Source organism: Loxodonta africana, chromosome 4, assembly GCF_030014295.1.
Source record: "Loxodonta africana isolate mLoxAfr1 chromosome 4, mLoxAfr1.hap2, whole genome shotgun sequence".
Taxonomy (NCBI): Eukaryota; Metazoa; Chordata; class Mammalia; order Proboscidea; family Elephantidae; genus Loxodonta; species Loxodonta africana.
Window position 1 is genome coordinate 31,028,224 of NC_087345.1, and position 16,186 is coordinate 31,044,409.

The 16,186-nt window shown below is 38.1% G+C and overlaps 1 protein-coding gene across 4 annotated transcripts in view; it reads left to right on the forward strand.

The window, feature by feature from the left end:
* Nucleotides 1–16,186, forward strand: part of BLTP3B (bridge-like lipid transfer protein family member 3B) — a 116,555-nt gene that overhangs the window by 71,028 nt on the left and 29,341 nt on the right. For all 4 annotated transcript variants that reach the window (XM_064283693.1, XM_010599584.3, XM_010599590.3 and 1 more), the window contains 2 exons: nucleotides 12,213–12,406; nucleotides 13,810–15,305. In XM_064283693.1, coding sequence (XP_064139763.1) covers nucleotides 12,213–12,406; nucleotides 13,810–15,305 — 1,690 coding nt within the window. The remainder of the gene's footprint in view (nucleotides 1–12,212; nucleotides 12,407–13,809; nucleotides 15,306–16,186) is intronic.

Sequence of the window (16,186 nt, forward strand, 5' to 3'; positions counted from 1 at the left end):
GGTTGAACACTAAGTTCTTGTTTCCTAGGAAGAGTGTGTGTATGAAAAAAGTAGGGCATGATATTATGGTTTCTTGTTTCTCACTGTCAGTTTTAAACCTAGTAGGGTAGCTTTCAAGGCCCTCTGTTGTTTGGCCCCATCCTACAAATGTTCCATTCATTAACTGCAAGTTTAAGGATCAAAGGAAGATTAATATGGCAGCAGTATACAGGATGATTTGTGGTGGCGAGGTTAGGTGGAAGGCCATGTTACAGATGGGGATGGACAAAGGCTAAAATTACGTTGGATATTGTAGAAGTAGAGTGATTTATTCACTGTAACTAATAGAAGTTAAATACTTTGTTTTTTTAATTTTATTTTGTTGTTGTTGAGAATATACACACCAAAACAGACACCAATTTGACAGTTTCTACATGTACAATTTAGTGGCATTGATTACATTCTTCGTGTTGTGCAACCATCCTCACCCTCCTTTTCTGAGTTGTTCCTCCCTCATTAACGTAAACTCACTGCTAGTACCTAAGGTTCCTATCTAATCTTTTGAGTTGCTGTTGTCAGTTTGATCCCATGTAGATCGTTCTTAAAAGAGTGTAATTCACAAGGCAAAGTTTTTTTTTTTTTTACTGGTTAAGTTAAACTGTTGTTCAGTTTTAAGATGACTTCGGGGATATTTTTGGTTTAAGGTTTAAGGATTATCTCAGGGCAATAGTTTCCCACCGTTCATCAACCCTCCATGGCTCCAGAAAGTCTAGAGTCCATGAGAATTTGAAATTCTCTTCTGCATGTTCCCCCTTTTGACCAGGGCGCTTCTATGGACTCTTTGATCAAAATGTTCAGTAACGGTGGCCAGGCACCATCTAGTTCTTCTGGTCTCATGGCAAAGGAGGCATTGTTCATGGAGGCAGTTAGCTGCACATTCTGTATTCTCCTTCTGTTCCTGACTTTCCTTCCTCTGTTGCTCCAGGTGCATAGACACCAACTGTGCCTTGGATGACACAGTTTTTAAGCTTTTAAGACACCAGGTACTACACAACAAACTAGGAGATAGAACACAAGCATTAAACACATTATTAGGCCAATTAACTGGAATATCCCATGAAACCATGACCCTAAACCTCAGAACCAAGGAACCAAATCCCATGAGGTGTTTGGTTGTATGTACACAGCCTTAGCAGCTACTCTTTTGTTTGGTCATTCTTGTAAGTATATCTGTCACGTGACTTTTGCCAGTTCAACTTTTTACAGGTGCACAACTTATTGACAGCAATTACAGTAATCAGCTGTGCCACGCTACCCTTAATCAATGTGATTTTTCTATCACCGTTAACCCCATTTCCCCCCCGCCCCCACTCATCGTTGTTATTGTTAGGTGCCATGAGTTGGTTTCGACTCATACCAACCCTATGTACAACAGGTCCTGCACCACGCTCACAATTGATGCTATGCTTGAGCCCATTGTTGTAGCCACTGTGTCAGTCCATCTTGTTCAGGGTCTTCCTGTTTTATCAAGTATGATGTCCTTCTCTGTGGACTGGACCGTCTGATAACACGTCCAGAGTACGTGAGATGAAGCCTTGCTATCCTCTCTCCCGAGGAGCACTCTGGCTGTACTTCTTCCAAGACAGGTTTGTTCATTCTTCTGGCAGTCCATGGTATACTAAATATTCTTCACCAGTACCACAATTAAAATGCATCAGTGCTTCTTTGGTCTTCCTCATTCATTGTCCAACTTTCATGTGCATATAGGTGCCCCTGGTAACCACTAACAAACCTTGGTCCCTATGTCATTCTTGTTGTTAGGTGTCTTTGAGTCAGTTCTGATTCATAGCGACCCTTACGTACAACAGAACAAAACACTGTGTGGTCCTGTGCCATCCTCACAATTGTTGCAATGTTTGAGTCAGTTGTTGCATTCAGTCCACCTCGTTGAAGGTCATCCTCTTTTTTGGTGACCCTCTGCTTTACCAAGCATGATGTCTTTCTCCAGGGATTGATCCCTCCTGATAGCATGTGTCCAAAGTATGTGAGATGAAGTCTCGCCATCTTTGCTTCTAAGGAACATTCTGGCTGTACCTCTTCCAAGACAGATTTGTTCCTTCTTCTGGCAGTCTGTGGTTTATTTAGTGTTGTTTGCTAACACAATAATTCAAATGCATAGATTCTTCTTTGATTGTGGATCCAAGTAAAATGAAATCTTTGACAACTTCAGTCTTTTCTCTTTTTATCATGATGTTGCTTATTGGTCTAGTTGTGAGGATTTTTGTTTTCTTTATGTTAAAGCGTAATCCATACTGAAGGCTGTGCTCTTTGATCTTCATCAGTAAGTGCTTCAATTGGTCTCTATACATTTGTATTTTCTTGTTTTTTTATACAAGTGAAGGTCATACAGTATTTGTCCGTTTGTGATTAGTTTGTTTTGCTTAGCATAATGTCTTCAGGCTCCATCCAGACTGTAGCATGTATCAAGACTTCATTTCTCCTACTGGCTGAGTAGTATTTCACTGTATGTATGTGTCACATTTTGTTTATTCATTCATCTGTTGTTAGGCATTTAGCTTGTTTCCACTTTTTGGCTATTGTGAATAAGTGCTGCAGTGAACACTGGTATACAAGTCTGTTTTTGAGTCTCTGCTTTCAAGTCATTTGGCTATATACCTAGGAGTGGAATTGCTGGATCATATGGTAGTTCTGTTCTTAGTTTCTTTAGAAACTGCCACACCGTTCTATAGCGGCTGGACCATTTTGTGTCCCACCAGCAATGGATAAGGTTTCAGTTTACCCAAATATCCTCACCAACATTTGTATTTTCTTTTTTTAATCTTAGCCACCCTGTTGTTGTTGTTGTTAGGTGCCGTTGAGTTGGTTCTGACTCATAGTGACCCCATAGGACAGAGTAGAACTGCCCATAGGTTCCCAAGGAGTCGCTGGTGGATTTGAACTGCCAGCCTTTTGGTTAGCAGCCGAGCTCTTAACCAGTACACCACCAGGGCGCCTTAGCCATCTTAATGGGAATGAAATGGTATCTCATTGTGGTTTTGATTGGCAGCTTTCTGATGGCTAATGACACTGAGCATCTTCTCATATGTTTGGATGTCCTCTTTGGTGAAATGTCTATTCAAGTTCTTTGCCCATTTTATGATTGAGTTATTTGTCTTTTTGTTGTTAAGTTGTTGAAGTTTTATATACATTTTGGTTATTAGATTCTTTTTGGATATATGGCTTATGAAGATATTCTCCCAGTCGGTAGCTCTTCTTTTTTGGTATAGCCTTTTGATGAATGAAATTTTTAAAATTTTTATAAGGCCCCAATTATTTGTCTTTTGCTGTTTGTGCTTTTATTATATTTGATAATTCATTGTTGAAAGGTAGGCCTGACACCGTTGCTCTTGCTTGTTTTATGGTTTTAGTTTGCACATTTAGGTCCTTAATCCATTTTGAATTTGTCTTTTGGATCCTTTTTCATCTTTCCACACGTGGAAATCCAGTTTTCCCAGCAACATCTATTGAAGAGACTCTTCTTTCCTCATCAAATGGACTTAGCACCCTCGGCAAAAATCAGTTGACCACAGACGTGTGGGTTTATTTCTGGACTCTCAATTCTATTCCATTGGTCTGTGCAGCTATTACTATACCAGTACCAGTCTGTTTTGATTACTGTAGCAATAAAGTATGTTCTAAAATCCTCCTATTTTGTTCTTTTCTTTCAACATTGCTTTAGCTATTTGGGGCCTCTTGCTATTCCATATGAAGTTGGAGATTGGTTTTTCCATTTCTGTAAAGAATGCTTTTAGAATTTTGACTGAGATTACATTGAATCTATAGATCACTTTGGGTAGTATTGACATCCTAACGATATTACATCTTCCGATCCATGAACATGGAATATCTTCCCATTTGTTTAAGTCTTTCTCAGTATCTTTCAGCAGTGTTTTAGTGTTTTTATTGTATAACTCCTTCACATCCCTGGTTAGATTTATTCCCACGCATTTTATTCTCCTAGATGCTATTGTAAATGGAATTGTTTCCCTAATTTCCCTCTCAAATTTCTCATTGCTTCTATATAGAACCCCAGCTGATTTTTGTTTGTTGACTTTGTACCCTGCAACTTTGCTAAATTCCTCTATTAGCTCAAAACGTTTCCTTGTGGAATATTTGGGATTTGCTGTCCAGTCGGTTCCGACTCATAGCAACCCTGCATGCCACAGAACGAAACACTGTCCTTTCCTGCGCCGTGCTTAACAATCATTGTTATGCTTGAGTCCATTGTTGCAGCCACTGTGTCAGTCCATCTCATTGAAGATCTTCCTGTTTTCCGCTGACCCTGTACTTTACCAAGCATGATGTCCTTCTCCGGGGACTGATCCCTCCTGAGAACATGTCCAAAGTATATAGGACACAGTCTTCCCATCCTTGCTTCTAAGGAGCATTCTGGTTGTACCTTCCAAGACAGACTTGTTCGTTCTTTTGGCAGGCCATGGTATATTCAATATTCTTCGCCAACACCACAATTCAGAGGCGTCAGTTCTTCTTCAATATTCTTCATTGTCCAGCTTTCATATACATATAATGTGATTGAAAATACCATCGCTTGGGTCAGGCGCACCTTAGTCTTCAGGGTGACATCTTTGCTTTTCAACACTTTAGAGAGGTCCTTTGCAACACATTTACCCAATTCAATGTGTCGTTTGATTTCTTGACTGCCGCTTCCATGTCTGTTGATTGTAGATCCAAGTAAAATGAAATCCTTGACAACTTCAGTCTTTTCTCCATTTATCATGATGTTGCTCATTGATCCACTTGTGAGGAATTTTGTTTTCTTTATGTTAAGGTGTAATCCATACTGAAGGCTGTGGTATTTGATCTTCATTAGTAAGTGCTTCAAGTCCTTTTCATTTTCAGCAAGCAAGGTTGTGTCATCTGCATAACGCAGGTTGTTAATGAGTCTTCCACCAGTCCTAATACCCTGTTCTTCTTCATGTAGTCCAGCTTCTCAGATTATTTGCTCAGCATACACATGGAATAGGTATGGTGAAAGGATACAACCCTGACTCACAGCTTTCCTGACTTTAAACTACTCAGTATCCCCTTGTTCTGTCCGAACAACTGCCACTTGATCTGTGTAAAGGTTCCTCATGAGCACAATTAAGTGTTCTGGAAATCCTATTCTTCACGTTATCCATAATTTGTTATGATCTATATAGTCGAATGCCTTTGCATAGTCAATAAAACACAGGTAAACATCTTTCTGGTATTCTCTGCTTTCAGCCAGGATCCATCTGACATCAGCAATGATATCCGTGGTTCCAGTTCCTCTTCTGAAGCCGGCCTGAATTTCTGGCAGTTCCCTGTCAGTATACTGCTGCAGCCCTTTTTGAATGATCTTCAGCAAAATTTTGCTTGTGTGTGATATTAATGATATTGTTCCATAATTTCTGTATTCGGTTGGATCATCTTTCTCGGGAATAGGCTTAAATATGGGTCTCTTCCAGTCAGTTGGGCAAAAAGCTGTCTTCCATATTTCTTGGTGTAGACAAGTGAGCACCTGTAGCGCTGCATCCATTTGTTGAAATATCTCAACTGATACTCCGTCAATTCCTGGAGTCTTGTTTTTCACCAATGCCTTCAGAGCAGCTTGGACTTTTTCCTTCATTACCGTCGGTTCCTGATCATATGCTGCCTCTTGAAATGGTTGGACGTCAAATGATTCTTTTTGATATAATGACTCTGTATTCCTTCCATCTTCTTTTGATACTTCCTGTGTCGTTTAATATTTTCCCCTTAGGATCCTTCACTATTGCAACTTGAGGAGGCTTGAATTTTTTCTTCAGTTCTTTCAGCTTGAGAAACACTGAGCGTGTTACCCATTACCAGCTTTCCTGTCCCATCCTGCCTTCTCGTCCTTACCCCTGGGCCATTGTGCCCATTTAGTCTCATTTTGTTTTATGGGCCTGTCTAATCTTTGGCTGAAGGGTGAACTTCAGAAGTAACTTCACTAAAAGGGTTTTCGGGGGCCCTACTCTCAGGTTTTCTCTAGTTTCTGTCAGACCTATAAGTCTGGTCTTTTTTTTCTTAGAATTTTTTCTACATTCTTTTCCAGCTCTGTCTGGGACCCTCATTTATGATCCTTGTCAGACTAGTCAGTAATGGTAGCTGGATACCATTTAGTTGTGCTGGACTCAGTCTTGTAGAGGCTGTGGTAGTTGTAGCCCATTAGTTATTTAGACTAACCTTTCCCTTTTGTCTTTGGCTTTCTTCATTTTCTCTTGATCCAGATGGGGTGAGACCAGTGTAGTATCTTAGATGGCCGTATACAAGCTTTTCAGACCCCAGACTCTAGCTCACTGAAGTAGAATACAGAACATTTTCTTTATAAACTATGTTATGCCAGTTGAGCTAGACAGAAATTTGGATGTGTCTGTGGAGCTTCCGGAAACCCTGGTGGTGTAGTGGTTAAGTGCTATGGCTGCTAACCAAAGGGTCGGCAGTTTGAATCAGCCGGGCGCTCCTTGGAAACTCTGTGGGGCAGTTCTACTCTGTCCTATAGGGTTGCTATGAGTCGAAATTGACTCGACAGCACTGGGTTTGGTTTTGGTTTTTTATGGAGCTTCCATGACCTAACCTTCTTCAAGTTGTGTTGGCTTCTCCAGTATTGTGTACTCCCTTACCCTTCACCAAAGTTACTACTTGTCTATTGTCTATTTAGTGTTTTTCCCTCCCCACCCATCTCCGCTCTCATAAGCATCAAAGATTGTTTCTTTTTATTCATTAATTTTTTTAATGTAAAACACTAAAAAATCAGCTGGAGTAGAACCCACTGCTGTCAAGTTGATTCTGACTCACAGTGACCTTGTAGGGCAGAATAGAACTGCTCCATAGGGTTTCCAAGGCTGTAAATCTTTACAGAAGCAGACTGCCACATCTTTCTCCTGCAGAGCAGCTGGTGGGTTTGAACTGCCCACCTTTTGCTTACCAGCCTAGCACTGTAACCAGGGCTCATCCATCTGAAATAGAGAGGTCCATAAATATTTATTCTTTCATGACATAATTATTGAGTATTCATTTTTAAAGTTCATCTCTTAAAGCCTGAGAGAATTTCTATCTTTTTGCCCAGAAAAGTCACATTTCATAACCTCTCTGATCCCCTTTTTTTATTTATCAAATTGCAACAGTCTTAACATTTATCTAAGAATTACTCTGAAGATGTAAAGGATGTAAAAGTGTTTTTTTTTTTTAACTCAGTTTTTCTCTTCGACTACATTAGAAGTTATACATTTTAGGCGTATTGTTGTAGTATAGGGACATCTAGAGGTCTTAACAGTCTAAGGTTAATCAAAATTTTATTTTCTAAACCATAAAAGGTGGATCACAGAAATAGTGTGAATTATAGACAAATTTCTGTGATTGTCAGCTTTTGGTTATGAATTCTCAGGGGAGATTTCCTGTACCAAATAGTCAGGCATGCTTTTTTGTTTCCTTTCTGTGAAGCATGTGTATTTCTCATTCACTTATACTGAAAATATAGACATTTGGAACCTCAAATTTTTGATGAAGAACGTTCATTCACCTTGAGCATGCTGTAGGCCTTGTCTCCTGTCTTCTGTAGTCTGGATAGCATTCAAAACTGTAGGTCAAGGTCACCAAGGTTTATAAGATAACTTCAGTTGGAAAACTGGCTTCAGAGTTTATTTCCTTTCCAGGGATCCTTCATTTTTGTCCTGCAAATTTTTTCTCTAGCCAGCTTGGCCCTTCATTTAAGAAGAAATAAAAATATTTATAGAGATATTTAGTTATTTTGTTTAGGAACATCATTTCCACATTGTAAAGTGTAAAGCACTACACAAGTAGTAATTTCATCATCGTTGCTAAAGTGCCTCCACTCCATCGAGAAATCCTGCCTTTAAGATATAGTCCAAATTTAATCATCTTGTATAACCTACACTACTATCACCCTAGTACGGCCCATTGTACTTTTGCTTGGATTCTTTCAACAGCTTTCCCTAACTAGTTTTTCTGCTTCTATTCTTAATTTCCTATAGTCAATTCTATACAAAAGGATTTTTTAAAAAAAATAAAAGTCATATCTTGTCACACTTCTGCTTCGATCTTTCATGGTTTCTCATTGTTACTAGAATAATATTCAGCTCCTTTTTGCCAAAAATCATAAAGGTTGTAGAAGAAAAAATAGGCTCAACACTAGAAGCCCTAATACACAGCATTAGCAGGATACAAATCACAACCAACAACATACAAGCTCCAGAGGATAAGCTAGATAACTGGGATCTTCTAAAAATTAAACACTTAACGCTCATCAAAAGACTTCACCAAAAGAATAAAAAAAGAACCTACAGACTAGGAAAAAATGTTTGGCTATTACAAATCAGACAAAGGTCTAGTCTCTAAAATCTACGAGAAAATCCAACACCTCTACAACAAAAAGATAAATAATCCAGTTAAAAAATGGGCAAAGCAACGGATGAATGGTTAAATAAATTGTGGTATATTCACACAATGGAATACTACGCATCGATAAAGAACAGTGACGAATCTCTGAAACATTTCATAACATGGAGGAACCTGGAAGGCATTATGCTGAGCGAAATGAGTCAGAGGCAAAAGGACAAATATCGTATAAGACCACTATTATAAGATCTTGAGAAACAGTAAACCTGAGAAGAACACATACTTTTGTGGTTACGAGGGGGGGAGGGAGGGAGGGAGGGTGGGAGAGGGTTTTTTATTGATTAATCAGTAGATAAGAACTGCTTTAGGTGAAGGGAAAGACAACACTCAATACATGGAAGGTCAGCTCAGTTGGACTGGACCAAAAGCAAAGAAGTTTCCGGGATAAAATGAATGCTTCAAAGGTCAGCGGAGCAAGCGCGGGGGTCTGGGGAGCATGGTTTGTGGGGACTTCTAAGTCAATTGGCAAAATAATTCTATTATGAAATCATTCTGCATCCCACTTTGAAATGTGGCGTCTGGGGTCTTAAATGCTAACAAGCAGCCATCTAAGATGCAGCAATTGGTCTCAACCCACCTGGAGCAAAGAAAAATGAAGAACACCAAGCCCACATGACAACTAAGAGCCCAAGAGACAGAAAGGGCCACATGAACCAGAGACCTACATCATCCTGAGACCAGAAGAACTAGTTGGTGCCCGGCCACAACTGATGACTGCCCTGACAGGGAGCTCAGCAGAGGACCCCTGAGGGAGCAGGAGATCAGTGGGATGCAGACCCCAAATTCTCATAAGAAGACCAAACTTAATGGTCTGACTGAGACTGGAGGAATCCCGGCGGCCATGCTCCCCAGACCTTCAGTTGACACAGGACAGGAACCATCCCCGAAGACAACTCATCAGAAATGAAAGGGACTGGTCAGCGGGTGGGAGAGAGATGCTGATGAAGAGTGAGCTAATTATATCAGGTGGACACTTGAGATTGTGTTGGCAACTCTTGTCTGGAGGGGGGATGGGAGGATAGAGAGAGAGGGAAGCCGGCAAAATTGTCAAGAAAGGAGAGACTGAAAGGGCTGACTCAAGACGGGGAGAGTAAGTGGGAGTAGGGAGTGAGATGTATGTAAACTTATATGTGACAGACTGATTGGATTTGTAAACGTTCACTTGAAGCTTAATAAAAGTTATTATAAAAAAAAAAAAAAAAACAACAAAAAAAAAAAATGGGCAAAGGAAATGAAGAGACACTTCACTAAAGAAGTCATTCAAGTGGCCAGCAGACACATGAGGAAATGCTCACAATCTCTAGCCATCAGAAAAATGCACATCAAAACCACAATGAGATACCATCTCACCCCGGCATTACTGGCACAAATCAATAAAACAGAAAATAACAAACATTGGAGAGGCTCTGGGGAGATCGGAACTCCTATGCACTGCTGGTGGGAATGCAAAGTGATGCAACCATTTTGGAAAATGACATGGTGCTTCCTTAGAAAGCTAGAAATAGAAATACCATATGATCCAGCAAGCCCACTCCTAGGAATATATCCTAGAGAAATAAGAGTAGTCATGCGAATAGACATATGCACACCCATGTTCATTACAGCATTGTTCACAGTAGCAAAAAGATGGAAAAAACCTAGATGCCCATCAACAGATGAATGGATAAACTGTGGTACATACACACAATGGAGTATTATGCAACACTAAACTACAACGATGAATTTGTGAAGCATCTCATAACATGGATGCATCTGGAGGACATTATGCTGAGTGAAATGTCAATCACAAAAGGACAAATACTGTATGAGACCACTACTGTAAAAATTAATGAAAAAGTTTACATACAAAAATAATCTTTGATGGTTATGAGGGAGGGGAGTGGTGGGGATGGAAAAACATCTTAATAGACAATAGACAAGTGGTAACTTTGGTGAAGGGTAAGACAGTGCACAATACTGGGGAAGCCAGCACAGCCTGTACAAGGCAGGGCCATGGTAGCTCCTCAGAGACATCAAAACTCCCTGAGGGACCTAATTGCTGGGCTGAGGGCTGCGGGGACCATGGTCTCAGGGAACATCTAGCTCAGTTGGCATAACAGAGTTTATAAAGAATATGTTCTACATTCTACTTTGGTGAGTAGCATCTGGAGTCTTAAAAGCCTGTGAGCAGCCATCTAGGATACTCTCTTAGTCTCACCCCTTCGGGAGCAAGGAAGAATGAAGAAAACGAAAGATACAAGGGAAAGATTAGTCCAAAGGACTAATGGGCCACATCTACCAAGGCCTCCACCAGACTGAGTCTAGTAAAACTAGATGGTGCCCGGCTACCACCACTGACTGCTCTGACAGAGATCACAATAGAGGGTCCCCAGACAGAGCTGGAGAACAATTGTAGAACAAAATTCTAACTCAAAAAGAAAGACCAGACTTGTTGGCCTGACAGAGACTGGAGAAACCCTGAGAGTATGGCCCCCAGAGACTCTTTCAGCTCAGTAATGAGGCCACTCCTAAGGTTCACCCTTCAGCCAAAGATTGAACAGGCTCATGGAACAAAACAGGGTTAAAGGGGTACACCAGCCCTGGAGTGGGGACTGGAAGGTAGGAGGGAACAGGAAAGCTGGTAATAGGGAACCCAGGGTTGAGAAGGGAGAGTGTTGACATGTCATGGGGTTGTTAACCAATGTCGCACAACAATGTGTGTACTAAGTGTTTGATGGGAAATTAGTTTGCTTGGTAAACCTTCATCTAAAGTTCAATTAAAAAAAAAAAAAAAATTCAGCTCCTTTTCCTGACCTTTAAAAGCTCTATCCTCCAGGACCTCATCCAGGGCCCTTTTGCTACTCCCACTCACTCCTTCCCCTTTCCAGTGTTCCTCAAACACAATAAACTCATTTCTGCCTCCAGATCTTTACTATTTCTTTTTCTTCAGCTTGGAATGCTTTTCTTCAAATCTTTTGCTTCATTGAGGTTTTCACCTCATTGAGGTTTGTGCACAATTGTTTCTTCTTCAGGGTAGCTTTCCCTGACTGCCCTACCTAGAAGTTCTCCTTACCTGATTTCTCTTGTCTCTTTACCCTGATTTATTTTTTATTGTATTTATTAGTACCTGAAATTATTTATTTAAGGATTTATTTAAATCCTTAAAACCTACAAAAAGAGCTAAAAATATTTACTGAATAGTTAGATATACGTTTGGATCCCTGGACACCAAGGTTTATGTGTTCCTTTGACATTGACCATAGCTAATTTTAGATCATTTTCGTCACTTCAAGAAGAATCCTTTAGCTTGCCCTATTTATTTTTCATTCTCTGTGGTTAACACAGTATGCAAAATGTAGTTGGCATTTAATGAATCTTTACTGAATGAAAGTGAGTGAATGAATGAATGCAGGTAAGCAAAAAAAAAATGTCAAATTCAGGACGTTGTTAGTTTACCAAGAAGATAAGGTTTTTTAAGTGTCCTTCTTGGTTAGAATAACCTTAGGAAAAGAAACCTAAACAGTACTTTTTCTCTATGTAGTTAGTTTTAAATTAAACTATATATTTTTCCAGTTACGGAAGCATAGAAAAATATTTTTTTTCTATCTCATTGTATATGCTGTTAACCACACTTGTCACTTTGATTTTGTAAATAAAGTATCTCAATTTTTTTTTTTTAAGAAAAAATAAAACTTGTCTTAAATATCTTTTCTGTTTTGAGGAAGAATTTAGAACTATCTGTCTTTTCATTAATTTTTTTTTTCTCTCCACAGTTCCATCTCCGAACCTTTATACCCAGCTGAACGCACTACAGTTTACTGTGGATGAAAGAAGCATTCTGTGGTTAAATCAATTCCTGTTGGATTTAAAACAGAGCCTTAATCAATTTATGGCTGTGTACAAGTTGAATGACAATTCAAAATCTGATGAGCATGTCGATGTTCGAATTGATGGCTTAATGCTAAAGGTATCATGTAAACAAATAGATGTGAGAAAAAAACCATTTTTATTGAAGAAAATTTGAGAATTACATTATAATTTCTGGAATTTAACATGGGCCAAAAAAAAAAAATTTTTTTTTTATTCAAATATAAATCAACTTCATTGTGATTTTAATTTTGATTTTGAAATTTCAGTTTTAATGTTGATTCTTAATTATAGATGCTTTGGAGACTGCCTTTTTTCCAGTTTTTGTATTTCTTATGGCTGTTTTTCCATTCTTTCTGTGACTTCATTTGTATTTTTTTCATTGCTCATTCATTTGGGGTTGAACAAAACAGTAAAACTTGAATTGGTCATTTTTGCTACTTCTTAACAGAGGTGATAAAATTTTTCTTCAGAGGAGGGCAAATAATACAGTTAAGCTTTTAAATTACATCTGGGTTTTATTTGTCTCACATTTATGCAGTTATTAGTATCCAAAGATTATAGAAAGTTATTTTTTAGTTGATAGTCTGAACTATGTGAATATTTAAAGCTTTAAATAAAGGAAATTAAAAAATACAGACCTAGTGTAGTTTAGTAAATAGAATAAGACTTGGACATGGAAGACAATTTCAGTTGCTAGTTTTTTTTTTTTTTTTAAGTCCTTTGCTAATGGACTAAATATACATACCTTTAATTTCTTCTCTGTAAAATGAGTTTAATAATACCCAACACTTGTATAACTGGCATGTTTCTGAAGATCTTCTCAAAGATTTTATAATATTCAATCTAAAGGGACATATTTTATAAAACAATTATAGTTTAGGAGACAATTATATAATCTCTAGGTTGTTTTGAGCGTGAGCAGTTTTAAAACCAGTCACTTTAAATTATTTGATGTGAATATTTTGAGGAGTGAGTTTAATTGTCCTTTGAAAATTATTTTACTAAATAGTTTGGTCTGTACTTTTAGGTTTTTTTTTTTTTAAGTGTTCTTCCAGAAAAGTGATTCTATTGACTTATCCACACATTCTAGTCCTTCATCCATTCATCCCCCAAATCTCTTGGATTTAAAATTGGTATAAAATAAAACAAAAGCTTTTTCCAGACTTGACACTTGACTTAAGAATATGTACTCAAGACAAAATAAGTATTAATACATCATAATGATTTAATTCAGTTTTTTTCTGTGATCTGTTGTATGTAAAAAATAATTATATATGTGATAATACATTTTTAAGTTCTTATACTCAATCATTTAGGTCTCTCTTATTCAGTGTAATGAAAAGATTTGAGGGTAGAGTGTGTTTCATGTCTAATAAGAAAAATAGTATTTTGGGAGATAATGTCAAGAAGAACTGAGATAAGTTACGTTCTTGATTGTTTTACCTTCAAGATGTATGGATTTGTGGAGTGGACTAGATTATATATTTGTTTCCCTTCTAGTTTGTCATTCCTTCTGAAATGAAACCTGAAAGTCATCAAGATCAACCATGTGCAATTTCTATTCAGAGTTCTGAAATGATTGCCACAAACACAAGGCACTGTCCAAATTGTAGGCATTCTGATCTAGAAGCTCTGTTTGAAGATTTCAAAGAGTGTGACTTTTTTAGTAAAACATATATCAGCTTTCCTAAAACATGTGACAGTTTTAATCTTCTGCATCCAATCTTCCAGAGACATGCTCATGAACAAGATACCAAAATGCATGATGTTTACAAAGGAAATATTACTCCCCAGTTGAACAAGTATGCTCTAAAAACTTCTGCTGCCACAGATGTTTGGGCTGTATACTTTTCTCAATTCTGGATAGACTATGAAGGGATGAAAAATGGAAAAGGACGACCAATAAATTTTGTGGACTCTTTCCCTCTTTCCATCTGGATTTGTCAACCAACAAGATATGCAGAGTCACAAAAAGAGCTGCAGACATATAATCAGGGATCTCTAAATACGTCACAGAGTGAATCTGCTGACCTGGCTAGCCGGTTGAAGCGGAAAAAGCTCTTGAAGGAATATTACAGTACAGAGTCTGAGCCTTTGACAAATGGTGGCCAAAGACCCTCATCATCGAATACATTTTTACGATCGTCCTCTTCATCATCAGATGCGGATATTCATGTACTAGTTCACGTTCATAAACATGTCAGTGTGCAGGTCAATCACTACCAGTACCTGCTCTTGCTTTTCCTCCACGAATCTCTTACTCTACTTGCAGAGAACTTAAGGAAAGATGTAGAAGCTGTAACTGGCAGTCCTGCCAGTCAGATATCAGTTTGCATTGGAATTTTACTTAAAAGTGCAGAAGTAGCTCTTTTGCTACATCCAGTGCATCAGGCAAATACTCTTAAGTCCCCTGTTTCTGAAAGTGTGAGCCCAATGGCTCCGGATTGTTTGCCAACAGAAGATGGAGAGTTTTTGTCTTCAAAAAGAAAACAAGTTAACAGTGGTGTAAGTCAAAGGAGAAGTGTAACTGTTAATCATATGACAGACAGCAGATCTATGAGTGTTGACCTTAGCCATGTTTATTTGAAGGATCCTTTGCTTTTTAAATCAGCTAGTGATACGAATCTGCAAAAAGGTATTTCCTTTATAGATTATTTATCAGATAAAAATTTAGGGAAAATAAGTGAAGATGAAAGTTGCAGCATTGTTTACAAAAATGGCTCAGGAGAAATTGGATCAGAAATAAGTGACAAAAAGAATTCATCTACAGATTCACATAATGTCTTACATTACAGAGAAGATTCAAGTATGCTGTCATTTGATAATGGTGGAAACCAAAATATATTTTCAAATACTGGTAAAGAACGTGAAACGATGGAATCGTTGGACAAAGCCGAAGATTCTGCTCCAGAAACAGCCTCACTCTCTGAGAACCTAGATATCAGTAAAGAAGAGATATCCACAGTTAGAACACTTAAATCACAGTCGTCTTTAAGGTAACAACATATTGTGGACTTTGGGTTTTTTTGGCATGTATATTTTGTTTTTAAATAGAAAGCTTCATGATAAAATATAGCATTGTTAGAGTTAACAATATGGAAGACTAGAGTTTTCAAAATATGAAACACTTTGAGCCTATACTTAGTAAAAATTTTTTAAAATTTTACTGCGATAAAATGTTTATAACAAAAGGTTTGCCATTTTACCTACCTTTAAGTGTACACTTCAGTGACACTTTGCACTGTGTCGTGCCTTTATCATCACTCTTCATTTCCAAAAGTTTTACATAACCCCAAAGACAAACTCTGTACCCTTTATCGATAATTCCCGTTTTTTCCTTCTCCCATGCCACTGGTAACCAATAATAAATTTTTGCCTATGTCCTTTTGCCTATTCTAGGTATTTCGTATAAGTAGGATCATACAATATTTGTCCTTTTGTGTCTGGCTTATTTCACACAGCATGTTTTCAAGGTTCATGCATGTTGTAGCATGTATCAGAATTTCATTTTTCTTTATGGCTGAATAATGTCCCATTATTTTTTTTTATATAGATATACCACATGTTGTTTATCCATTCATCTGTTGATGGACACTTGGCTTGTTTCCAGCTTTTGGCTGTAGTGAATGTTGGTGCACTAGTATCTGTCTGAGATCCTACCTAAGACTGTTCATACAGTAGCACATATTATAATAAGTTTATAGTTTTGGGTTATATACCTAGGAGTGGAATTGCTGGGTCATGGTAATTTTATGTTTAGCTTTTTGAGGAACTGGCACACTGTTTTCCATAGTGGCCGGACCATTTTACATTTCTACCAGCAATGCATAAGGGACTCAGTTTCTCTAATCCTGGCCAATACTTGTTAGTTTCCATT